The sequence below is a fragment of the Garra rufa genome, chromosome 9 (genome assembly GCF_049309525.1).
Source record: "Garra rufa chromosome 9, GarRuf1.0, whole genome shotgun sequence".
NCBI classification, from domain to species: domain Eukaryota; kingdom Metazoa; phylum Chordata; class Actinopteri; order Cypriniformes; family Cyprinidae; genus Garra; species Garra rufa.
The window spans coordinates 24,694,133-24,707,897 of NC_133369.1; the positions used below are offsets into that span (position 1 = coordinate 24,694,133).

A 13,765-nucleotide genomic window follows, 5' to 3' on the forward strand; every position below is an offset into this window, starting at 1 on the left:
TATTGCAGTTTCAGTGCAGCTTCAAAGGACTCGACACGATCCCAGCCAAAGAAATAAGGTTTGTATGCAGCAAAACAATGTCTCCCCCCCCCCCCCCAAAAAAAGGAAAATGTATATACTTTTAACTACAATTTGAACCCTCAACCCACTGTTCCTTACTAAAGTCCACTACATTAAGAAAAATTCTGGAATGTTTTCCTTTAAAACCTTACTTTATTTTCGACTGAAGAAAGAAAGACATGAACATCTTGGATGCCATGAGGATGTGTTAGTTATCTGAAATTTTTTATTCTTAAAAAGTGAAGTAAAAAAAAAGTGAATCCCTTAAATGTAATTAATTCCTGTGGTGGCAAAGCTGAATTTTCAGCAGCCTTTGGTGTCAATAACCCTTTAGAAAGCATTCTAATATGCTGTGGACAGTGGACAGCTGACTCCTAAAGTTTTTGATATTCTTCATATTCCGTTTACAGCAGCAAATTAAATTAATCTTTCCAATATGTTTAAATAGATTTTTACCTTTTATGGGCATTTTTACCTTTTATAAAGCCTTATTTACCTTTTTTCTAAAAGTGTGCATCATCTTAGTCAAATTCTTACATTTAATCAGTCAATTATAATAATAATAATAATACATTTAGGCTGTTACCAAACAAATGAAATCAGTATCAACAAAATTCATCTTTGTAGAAGTTTCATCTAAGGTGCCGTTTAGATGTATTTACACACTGTTTAATGAAGCCCAGAGGGACATGGAATGCTTTGACCTGCAGTTGCAAATGCATAAATAATGTTTTGAGATTTTAAACATAAAACATTGAATACTGATATTTGAAATTATTTTAAAAAAAAATGAAAAGATACTTTAAATGTGAAATTAATCATTAAGTGATTGAACCGAATCATTTAAACAGTTGATTAATTCAGGAAAGAAACGCTGTCATGTTGCTCTGAGACGCAAAACAGAGCTGTGGCTGTGTTCGGAATGATTTATGTTGGCGAAATAGAGCAAAACCAGCCAATATGGTGTCTAAAACGTACGTAAGTCTGTATAAAATCAATATCACATTTGTAATCATGCAGATTTTTTTAAGAAAACTTTTGTTTTGCATGATGATATAACTATATAAAATTATATAAATATATACATGATCTGCCTCATAGCTTGAATTATGTGATCGTTCTTAATGCATATTAATAGACTGATTGATGCAGTGAAAGAGCACACTCTAAATGCACACGCAATCTAAATTCGTCTAACCAGACTTCATCACATAGTCATGAATGCGTGCATTTTTGTAGGAGAGTTTTGTTTGTTTTTTACAATATACACCATAATGTCATGATGTCTCATGAGTTCAGTATTTGCGCTAAACCTGTTCAGATTTGGCTTGTATGAACTTCCCCAATAAATTAAAGGAACACTCCACTTTTTTGGAAATAGGCTCATTCTCCAACTCCCCCGAGTTAATAAGTTGAGTTTAACTTGACTCTTCTGTAGTTATATCGTGTACTAAGACCAGTGGAAATGCAAAGCTTCAATTTTCTAAGCTGATAAGATTAGGAACTACACTCCCATTCCGGCGTAATAGTCAAGGAAGTTTGCTGCTGTAATATGGCTGAAGCAGGAGCATTAATACCACGCAGCACATGTGCAAATGCTAAACTAGCTGGGAACTCATTTCTGATAATACTCCGCCTGCTTCGGCCATATTACGGCAGCAAACTTCCTTGACTATTACGCCGGAATGGAAGTGTAGTTCCTAATCTTATCAGCCTAGAAACTCGCAGCTTTGCATTTCCACCGGTCTTAGTACACGATATAACTACAGAAGAGTCAAGTTTTAAATACAACAAATTTGGAAACTCCTTGGTCATTTTTGAACGCGATGCTATTGGTCTAATAGGATTCAATGATCTATGCTAAGCTATGCTAAAAGTGATATCGCCAGAACAGGAGAACGGCTGAATTGATTTCAAAACGGTAAAAATCAACTTCTTAACTCGGGGGGAGTTGGAGAATGAGCCTATTTCCAAAAAAAAGTGGAGTGTTCCTTTAATAGTGAACATACACAAAATGTAACCAGCCAAATAGGTTGTGATTTGAGAGCGTTACCCGCCACAGCTTTTTACCCGCATTTGGCTAGTTGGCGGGTGTTCATTTCAAACCCTGCCTCTCTCCCTAATAAAGACTCTTTTTTATCAGTTTAAACAAAAACGTACAAACACAGTTCCCTATGTTTATGAGACAAAGGGTTGGTTAATTGAAAACATGGCATGCTGTGTAATTTGATTTTCTAATGTGTTTTGATATATGTGGCTGTTGGAACGACAGCATGTTGAGTTTGGGAGGATTTCTAAGCTTGATGGACCACCAGTGTAAATGAAGTAATTTCAAGTGTTTATATCTATTCAGTCCAACTCACTTCATCAGACTGGTGGAGATTCCCCTCATCACACGCTATAACACTATGACTGAGATCACATTTCATGCCAAAATTGAATGGATAAAAATATAATATAGCCTAGTAATGACAGCACATTTCCACTATGAAATGTGGAAATCCATTATGAATGGGGTTACAAATGAATTTGGGCATCACAAAACTAGTGTTCAATATGAAACACAGTGTTTGAAGATTTAAAGGGATCGTTCAGCCAAAAATGAAAATTTGATGTTTATCTGCTTACCCCCAGGGCATCCAAGATGTAGGTGACTTTGTTTCTTCAGTAGAACACAAACAAAGATTTTTAACTCAAACTATTGCAGTCTGGCAGTCATACCTGTATAATAGCAGCCAATGGGCTTTGAGAGTAAAAATAACATACACAGACAAAACCAAATTAATTCCTGCGGCTTGTGACGATACATTGAGGTCTAAACACAAAACAATCGGTCTGTGCAAGAAACTGAACAGTATGTATATAATTGTTTACCTCTGATCCACCGCAGTGTCAAAAAATCAAAAAGTTATGGCTAAGATCAGAGTTGATGCTCATCAGGGATAGGAGACCGTCCTCAATTCAGCACTAGAGAGCAAGATTTCAGAGTGTCTTTAAGTAGACTGTAAACAAGAAGCTAGATTATGTTATAAAGCCTAAGTGTAAAATCAAAGAAGCATGGTTTTTTTACAGTCCTTAGAGGTCCTGTGTGGCTGGGGTTAAATGTTATTAGTGCAGGTGATGAGTGCTAGCATACATTAGTAAAGGCAATTTTTAAAAACACTTCTGTGTCACTGAATAAATATATTGATGTTTTACTTCTTTAAAATCAATATTTTTTAAATATATTTTGTGAATAAATCATGATATGGGCTTATTTGAAACACAAATGCGGGCGTAAATGGTGCCAATTAAGCCCATACCAGACTTTTGACTTGATTCATAAAATATCTTAATTTTATATTCTAAAGTGTACATCAACTAATTAATACATTTTCAAATGAGAGATAAATCTTGCATTTTAACAATTGATTTTTCTTATAAACCATGTCAATATCTATGAAAAACACATCAACTTAGATTTTGGTGGGCTTAATGGGTACACTTACTCTAATCTGAATGTAAACATAGGGAAAATTAAAACTAGAAACAACTCCCGAAATAAAAACTTGGCAAATAACTTGACACTATCAATGTTTTGTGCATCCTTAGTACAATATGTGAAAATGTACTTTTATTTGTTTTATTTTTTTATTTTTTAAGGGACATCAGATGCTCATTTTTCACAAGTTGGTACAATTCTTTAGGGTCTTCATGAAATGTCTGCAACATACCTGGGTTAAATTCCGTAATGGTGGTGTAAAACAACACCTTTTTACTTTGTCAAAAAACAGCTCTGGTTACAGCGCTCTGTTTCGGTACATGTCTCTTTAAATGATAATGAGCTACTGCTCACCCCACCCCCTCTTCCATTTTTTTGTGTGTATTTGGTGGCACATTACCATCAAAAACAAAACTAATCCACTGTGTCCTCAGTCGTTGTCAGGCCAACTACAAAACACCTGCATTGCTTATGAGGCATTGTTGTCGTTACAGCTGCTCGAGCGAGGAGAAAATGGCTGACAACTGACTGAGGGCGGAAAAAAGCTAATATGGGACAGTCTGCCAATGATTGTGGGTGGGGCCTGAGCACTATGACATCATACTGTTTAGAAAATCAAAACGGCTTGATAATTGAGGCTGTTTAGGTTTTTTAGGAATTAAAAAAAGGAGTGAATGGATTTTTATCATTGTAGGGTGGTTGTGTCCACACACTGCTAAAGCACATTTATATGCATCAGATGTCCTCTTTAATAAGTAAATGTAATTCACTCATTCTCTCTCTCTCTCTTCCCCAGGTATGTCTGTAGAAGATAGTTCAACTCTGGCCAGGTAACCAGGTGTCACTGTTGCTATGGCAACACAGATGCTGCCGTTGTTTCCTGCCCTCCTCACTGTCCTCCTCGTTTCCTGGACAGCAGCCCAGGACGTGGAATGGCATTTTGACACTGGTAAGAGTGTCAGGTGTTCTGATCTATTCTGCTCTTGTCATACATCACCGCTAGTGTGAGAAACACCCTTTCTCAGTTTATTTAACTGTGGTTTTGCGGTCTGACCCGAAGATGTGTGGGTTCTCCCAAAGTCCTGAAGTCAGATTTCCTTTAATCAGTCTTCTCTTCTGTCTTTAAACTCTTCCAGTCCAATTCTTCTTAATCTCTCTTTTTTTTTTTGTTATGGTTTTGAATGTGTTTTTAATGTTTGTGAATTTTTTCTGTGGTAATTAGAAGTCATTATTTCAGTCCCAGTCTCCGAATGAAAGCTTATGATCCATGTGTTTGCTGTGTTTTTCTCCATGACCGGTTACTGATAGTTAATCAAGTAATAAGCTGGAACGTCTGCATGAATAGCTTGCCAGAGACTGAGAGGGAAAAGGAGGAGAGACGCAAGGAGAGATAGTGAGGGGAATTTACAAAAAAATAATTGATACTGACAGTGCGCACTGAGAACATTTATGTGCAGTTATATCTGAGGTAAAGCAGATTTTAGTCTAAGAATATGTGGCATAATGCTCACTTAACACTTTAAAAGAAAGTGCACATGAATTTGCCATTTGTAGTTTAATAAACCCGTATGCATACACTTATAGCTTGGGATTGTTGGTTTTATGGTCTGTTCATTCAGTGTTTTAGTGGCTGATTCCCTACTAAAATTGAACAGTTTCTGTAACTAATTTTAAATAATTGCATCAGTATTTCTGCACATTTAGCATCTGGTTAAAACTGGATTGCAGGTGGCTAATGAATATGACGCAGGTTTTTTTTGCTGAAATACTAAGTGCAAAAAGTATCTTAATTGCTTAGGGAATGTGTTTTAAAACTTTATAATACCAAGGACTCTCAGAAATCTTGATCTCCATAATACAATGTAAATGCTGCAATATAATTTCATATAAAAGGCCCATTTATATTGTCTGTGAAAAATATTGAGCATCATATTCAATACAAACATATTCCATTGAATCCAGAGCAAATGACATCAAATTCCAATTTTATTAAACTTACACACTCACATTCGAAAGTTTAGGGTCAGTAAGATATTTGAAAGAAGTCTCTTATGCTTACCAAGTATGGAAGCCTGTTTCCTCCACTGATTAAAAAAATAAAAATATTAGTGCTGGTCAAGTTTTTGTTAATATAATATGTGTGTGTACTGTATATATTTAATATGTGTATATAACACTAATACAGAGTATATTTTGAAAATATTTACATGTATATTTATATTTATATAATTTATATTATATATAAACATATTTACAAAACATATTTTTCTTAAATATATACATGCATGTGTGTGTATTTATACATAGTAAATATACACAGTACACAGACATATTTTATGTACACAAAAACTTATTTTGGATGCGATTATGGAACCCCTAAGGTAAATAATTATTAGATGAAAGAAAAATATATATTTCAATGCTTTCTCTTGCAATTATATTGTTGGGTAAATATACTGTGTAAAAAAAATTGCAACATTAGGAAGCCGCTATTAATATGTGGGGCAGTAAAATCCCTTTTAAAAGTGTGCTTGCATTTTACTTTTACTTTCGAGATTTTGAGATGTAGAAAGTAAAATCTAGGGATGCACCGATCCGAATCGGCCGATCATTTGCGCGTTTTGTCAGTAAAGCCGGTTCTGTAATCAGCGGTAAATGCCATCAGGTGCGTGATTTCACGTTGAGCCGTATATACTACACACAGCCGTTGTTCACTGACGAGCTGCGCACATTCACACTGATAATGAACATGGATTTGCGCAGCTCGTCGGTAAACAACGGCTGTGTGTAGTATATACGGCTCAACGTGAAATCACCACCTGATTGCATTTACCGCTGATTACAGAACCGGCTTTACTGACAAAACGCGCAAGCATTATCGGCCGATTCGGATCGGTGCATCCCTAGTAAAATTGCATGTAATGTAATGTAACAGGCTACCACTAGCAAGCGGCTAATGTCCCTTAAACATTATTTGTTTTGTGTGCCTTTTCGAATACGGATTCACTATTCTGGCAAATCCCAAAGTACTACTATTTAAATTAACCTTTTTTGTTTAATATTTTTTTAAATGTCATTTATTCCTGTGATGACAAAGTTGAATGTTTAGCAGCCAATTTGAATAAGCTGAATTTGGTGCTGAAGAAACATTATTATTATCTGTTCAAAATATATTTTAGTGGAAGCTGTGATTATATTTTGTTTTCCAGATTATTTGATGAATAAAAGTGTCAAAATAACAGCATTTATTTGACATTTGAATTTTTTTCTATCATTTTCCACAAATACACCCTCTTTCACACCCCAGGGTTTGAAAACCCCTAATTTAATGAAATTGTGCATTGTGACAGTTGATTCCTAAGGAGAGATAAATGAACACGGAGGTGCAAATAGATCAGAACCACAAAATGACTTTATTCGTGTCACAGAGACCGTTCATTGTTGAAACTAGGAGACATCTGCTTATAATCCAGAATGACTGTAAAGCACAGCTCTCATCTGCTCTGTGTTAAAGCTGGAGATGTGTGAGATAGACAGATTAAGAGTCATGGAGAGAGAAAGGGAGAGTATGAAAGAGGGAAAGCATTTTATTGGCAGCAGAGTTATGATGTAATGAAACGGGCACCTGTCCACAGTGTGACTCTTTCTGTGGGTGTGTGGGTGTGGATGTGTGTGAGGGTCTCGCTGGCTGGGCAGGGTTTGTTTTCCAGCCTTTGCATTCTTATCTCATGACTCACTTTACAGCAACTGAGTACGTCCCCCCCAAAACCTCACCCAACACCCCCAGCTTCAGCGCACACTGACAGGCACACCCTCTGGACTGACACACAGGCAGGACTGACATGTGATCCGTGCGGATGATTTCAACACTGTGTTTCTGGCCAAAAATTTTCTCTACTGTCCTTATTTCATCTCTTCATTTTTTCTGCTCCCTGCGCTACATCTGTAAGACATTGCTGAAGCAATTCCAACAATGCTGCAACGTTGCGTTGGTATTTTTGTGTAAGTTTGGCATTGTGCTATGGGACTTTACTTATATACTTTAAAAATGTCCCAAGAATTTAGACAAGTCTGATAAAACCTTGATTCAGTGATGTCTTCAATATTATTTTTTTATGGTTAATAAATAATCAACAGCTAGTAAATTATGTTATAAGGCTGTCAAAGTTAATATGTTAAACAGGTTACCGTACTGTTATTATTAGTATTGTTATTATTAGTTAATATTAAAAAAAATTGTTATTTTAGTTAATTATCATTTTACTGTAGGTTAACATGTTACTTGTGTAAAATATTAATTGTGCAAAATGTCCGGTGGACCCTTAAGCATCTCCTTTCAGAGTCAGTAGTTTGAAAACTTCTGAATAGACAATCTTTTTTTAAATAAAGTCAAAATGTTGCGAGAATAAAGTTGAAATATTTAGACAATCAGGTCAAAATTATGAGAATAAAGTCTAAATCTTTTAAGAATAAAATCTAAATATTACGAGAATGTAATCGAAATTACAAGAATAAAGTCAAAATATTTTGAGAATAAAGCTGAAATATTACAGTAAAGTCACAAGTATGAGAATAAAGAATAATAAAGAATATGAGAATAAAGTCTAAATGTTTCAAGAATAAAATCGAAATATTACGAAATTAAAATCGAAATTACGAGAATAAAGTCAAAATAACGAGAATTCATAGCTATACAAGATTAAAGTTAGAATATTTTGAGAGTATGTTCTAGCCTTTTGTGTAGTCTCAGCTTTCAAAATATGTCAGTTTTTTAGCGACAAACAATGTGTCTATTACAATCATGTGTTTTTCACGCTCTTTAATGTGGTGTGACAGATCACTGTATTCGCCTCAGTTTACATATCATGCTATAAACTTGAAATAAAGAGGAAAAACACATTTATAATTTGTATTTTGTGATAAAACTGACAGAAGTTGAAAGCTGAGCTGTTCTATCAAAAGCAACAAAGCACAAAATTATTGCGTGGCTGGTTCAATGCAAATAATGAATGGAAGATGTTAAATATAATTTCCAATAAATTTAATCTATTATACCATGAATAGTCACTTATATACCAATATTTCACAGTTTTTTTTACTTTATTCTTGAAATTTCGACTTTATTCTCATAATTTCGACTTCATTCTCGTAATTTCAACTTTGTTCTCAAAAGATTTCGACTTTATTCTCGTAATTTCGACTTTATTCTCGAAACATTTAAGACGTTATTCTCAAACATTTCGACTTTATTATCAAAATATTTAGACATTATTCTCAAAACAATTAGACTTTATTCTCTTAATTTCTACTTTATTCTCGTAATTTCAACTTTGATATTGAAATATTTCGACTTTATTCTCGAAACAATTAGACTTTATTCTCTTAATTTCTACTTTATTCTCATAATTTGAACTTTGTTCTCGAAACATTAAGACATTATTCTGGAAACATTTCGGCTTTATTATTGAAACATTCAGACATTATTCTCGAAACAATTTGACTTTATTCTCGTAATTTAAATTTTGTTCTCGAAAGATTTCGACTTTATTCTCGAAACTTTAAGACATTATTCTCGAAACATTTCAACTTTATTCTTGTAATTTAGGCTTTATTCTCAAAACATTTAGACATTATTCTTGAAACAATTAGACTTTATTCTCTTAATTTCTACTTTATTCTTGTAATTTCAACTGTGTTCTCAAAAGTTGACTTTATTCTCGTAATTTCAACTTTATTATAAAAAACATTTAGACCAGGGGTCGGGAAACTTTTTTCTCCATAGAGCCAGTTTTTTTTTTTTTTTTTTTTTTTTTTCAAAAGAGCCATTAAAAAAATAAAAATAAATCAACAATACAAAAATAAACAATAAAAAATTAAGTTTTTTAATAACAAAACATTTATTTGTCCATGTACAACCCAAAAATAAACAAATATGAAGTATCACATGCTGAATGCGTAAATGAAAAAAATGCACATTTTAAAATTCTGGTTAATACATTTATTTTCACAAGTACAATTTAAAATAAACTAATATTTTACTGCCCTCTGAAATGCTTTTGAGACTGATTTAAATCGGATTGCTCAGGAGGTAGTTTGGGCTGCATTCCAGATGAAACAGCATCTGGTTGTTGAAACCACATATGCAAATGTTACTCCTCCCAAAATGTTAAAATAACAAACATGTGAGAGCGTTTTATAGGCTATATGGCATGTTATAGTCAGATATGACAGCACTTATGCAAGAAACATCACCGCAGGTGAGCTGAGTATCTTTTTAGCAAGCTGACGCGCAAATTGTTATAAATAAAAATTGAAAGTAAGTTGCAGATGCTCAACGCACAACCATCCATATTAAAAGTAGTGAGATGAACTTATCTTTGTAGTGCTGATGCCATAATTTCGACTTTATTCTCTAAACATTTTGACTTTATTCTCGTAATTTCAACTTTAATCTGTAAACATTTTGACTTTGATTCTCGTGGTACTAAAACACCATTGTAGTCAATAATAATTATTGTGTGTATAAAAATAAGAGTAGAAGTGCATGATATGCCATCATGTAGAGATTAAAAAAAGCTAGGTAAATATGAGTGTGTGTCAGAATTTGTGTTACTGTAGTATTTATATGTGGTTTAGTATTTATTCAGATTTTGTCTGGCTTTTATTTTTAGATTTTCAGTTTTCATTTTTTTAAAATTAATTTTAGTTTTAGTCAATTTGTTTAAATTTTGTTTAAACAAATTAAAAAGTTTTAACAGCACTGGTCAGAATTATCATTCTGTCACAATCCTGATTCTTCATAATGTGTGTTTCATAAGTTAGTTTTGGAGTGTGTTGTCTGATCCCTTCTGAAGTGTTTTCTTTTGTAACACACAGCTAAATGTCGCTATGCTCTGGGAATGGAGGATGGCACCATACCCGACTCTGACATCACCGCATCCACGGCCTGGTCTGACTCAACCGAAGCCAAACATGGCAGGTAAGCGCGAACACATGCTTTCAATTCACACATTGCGTGCATAATACAGTATTCTCACTCTGATTTTGTGTTTGTGATTTGTGGTTGGTTGTTTGTGTTGGTGGGCTCTGTGAGGCTCATGAGGGGACGTGATTAGGTTACATGAGATGTCAGTAATGGAGCGTATCCTGATATAGAGCATTAGGTAATGACATTACAGCACTGTCTGTCTGGACTAGACTCACATGCTGCTGAACACAAGCCAATACCACACACACGGTAGCAGACGCAACACACAGACACACACAGACACACACACACACACACACACACACACACACACACACACACACACACACACACACACACACACACACACACACACACACACACACACACACAACAAACACACACAACAAACACAAAGGCAGACACAAAATGACAATAATAAGCTTTGAGGTTAGCATCACCATCCCATCCTGAAACGAATAGAAGCATGTGCGTGTGTGTACGAGGGGTGTTGCTGTCTTTTGGCAACACACAGATCATGTGGTTGTTATTAAGTCCACATTCTGTTTAAGACAGCAGGGGGATTTTGAACAGAGGGGAGAGGAGCTTACATAAAAAAATGGAGCGAGGGAGAGGGGCAAATAGCCGGAGAAGAGGAATAAAGAAGAAGAAAGAGGGTGGAGGTTATGAGGAATGATGGGGTGCTGAGAGGTGCTGAAGATGGGATTTATGGTGGAGATACAGTGTTTTAGGGGTGTGTGGGATTTTGTATGTTAGGGAGGGTTCTCACATATGACCTCTCAGAAGAACAGCTGTGTGACAGAATGCTGAAGACCAAGAGATACAGTGAGAGCAAGACTGAATGAAGAGGAGTTGCAACTAACAACTATTTTGATCATCTGTTGAACATGTATTCTACATCTGACACATTAGTGTCCATCAAGCGATGTGCGAAGACGTCTGTATAAGGAATGTATAATATTCATTTTGTATATTCAATGTATATGGAATCGCTTTACAGTAAGGTTCAACCAAGGTTTAAGTACAACTGTGTGGAACCAGCATGTTAGTTATTTTACCATTCATTTTTCCCAGATTCTGAAAAAGTTATAAGTGATGAACAAAACCACCCAGCTATGACATGAATCACAACATTTCCAAATTTGATTTGAAGCAAAAAAAATGATATGGGAAATATGACAAAAAGACAAAATGTACTTACTCATTTTATTAAAGGAAAAACTGCATTCCCATGAGGCATCACAAAAGACGAAGTAAAAAAGAAAAAAAAAGTAAAAAAGTGTGTAAATGCATAAGAAACAACAACTAAAATCCCTCTTTTGTGCAAACGACATCTTTCCACCAAGGATTTAAATCCCAAATTGACAGTTTAACAGCTGAGCCCAAGCCTCCGTTATGAATTCAAAAACGTCACTTTAGAACTAGTAACGAAGGAACATTGAGTTGTTTGACAGCTTGTTGCATTACTATATTAAAAGCTCACTGTATTATGTAGAGTCTAGTATTATGACTGAGTGTGATTTCCTGTATCTGATACAGCATTCATTCTTCAGCTCAATCTCATATTCACAATAAAACATTAGTTTGAATGGCCACTGAGGAACAGTGGACATCTATTCTCTTAACATTTTTGACTTTATTCTCGAAACATTTCAAATTTATTTTTGAAACATTTCGACTTTAATCTCGTAATTCTAGAATTTGAATGGCACTAAAACATAGTCTATTATAATTATTGTGTTTATAAAAAATAAGAGTAGAATTGCATAATATGCTGTCATGTAGATTAAAAAAAAGGCTTGGAAAATATGAGTGTGTGTCAGAATCAGTGTTATTGTAGTATTATTTACACATTGTTATAGTATTTATTCATATTTTGTACTGGCTTTTACTTTTAGATTTTTTTTAGTTTTCATTTTAATTTTAGTAATTTTGTTTTAATTAAGTAATTCCATGTAAACATATTTTATTTCAGTTATTAGCCAAGACAACTTTTTTTTCAACAATTTTTTAAAGGGATAGTTCACCCAAAATGAAAGTGTTTTCATTAATTATTCACCCTCATGTCATCCCAAACCCCTTCAGACCTTCATTCATCTTCAGAACACAAAATTATTACCTTTCTGGGCTTTGAACATGGTAGTTGCAGGACAGCGATATCTTTGTCGTACTATCCTTTCATCTGTTAAGGGTGATTTCTGATGACAGCACTGCTCAGTGTATTTGTTGGCTTCTTATAAGGTATTGTTGAAAGTAAAAATAACTTTCTTGTTTACAACCCTGTTTCAGTCTCTTTCGATATAAAAAGTCTTTTGTACTAAATACTATTATTAAATACTACTATTATTTATATAAAATATTATTTATTTAACAATAATATTTAATAAAGAACAACAACCATCATAAAAGTTGCTAGGCAATTCAGTCAAAAGTACAAAGGCAGGACTCTGATATACAGCATTGAAGTTACATCAAATATAATGTGATGAGATTTTGCCCTCAGCCAAAACTATTTGCTCTGGAACAAATAATAAATTAATTAGACCAAAGACTACCTGTTAGATTTACCCAAAACGAATTATCTCATGTTTAACCACTATAGAATCATCAGGGCTATCAGTGGCAAATTCCAGAGGATCTGGCCAAGTTAAGTCTGCTCTCGGTGGGTTCATGAGCGCTGAATGGCCGCTGATGCCCTGGAGCTTACATCAAAGCAAATTTTCAAACAGACGTTATCTTTATTAACAAACTGCATATTTGGAGTCTAAACAAGGACATTCTCACCTAAAAAAAGCTCTTAAAACTACATTTCATGACACAAAAACAATATTGTTTATAAAACTATAGTGGATTTGTGCGTCCGCCATGAAACAAACAGTGAAACAGTTGGAGTTCCGATATCACTAGAATATCGCACTCCACTCAGCCAATCAGATTCGATATATATAGTATTCATAGGGACACTGATTGGATTTCTCTGCAGAATTATGGGAAATGCATATTTTTCACCTTGAATTCTCCTGATAAACATTATTATTCATACAAAAAAATAAGTTGAAATAATGCACACTGATGGCAGCAAAAGCATATACCATTGATTTACAACCATGTAGTTTACAATGGTCTGTCTTTAACAGATTATAAGTTAATGTTGAACATCAGTTCTCTCTGGAGAAAATAAATGGGATTTTTACTTTTGGAACCTAACTGTTGAACTCTTTATATAAAGTGAAAAA

General features: G+C 34.3%; 1 protein-coding gene across 1 annotated transcript in view; it reads left to right on the plus strand.

Moving 5' to 3' along the window:
- Positions 1-13,765, plus strand: part of ddr1 (discoidin domain receptor tyrosine kinase 1) — a 66,424-nt gene that overhangs the window by 16,679 nt on the left and 35,980 nt on the right. Inside the window, exons 2-3 of the mRNA XM_073847679.1 lie at positions 4,338-4,490; positions 10,418-10,520. Of these exons, the coding sequence (XP_073703780.1) occupies positions 4,394-4,490; positions 10,418-10,520 (200 nt within the window). The 5' untranslated portion in view covers positions 4,338-4,393. The remainder of the gene's footprint in view (positions 1-4,337; positions 4,491-10,417; positions 10,521-13,765) is intronic.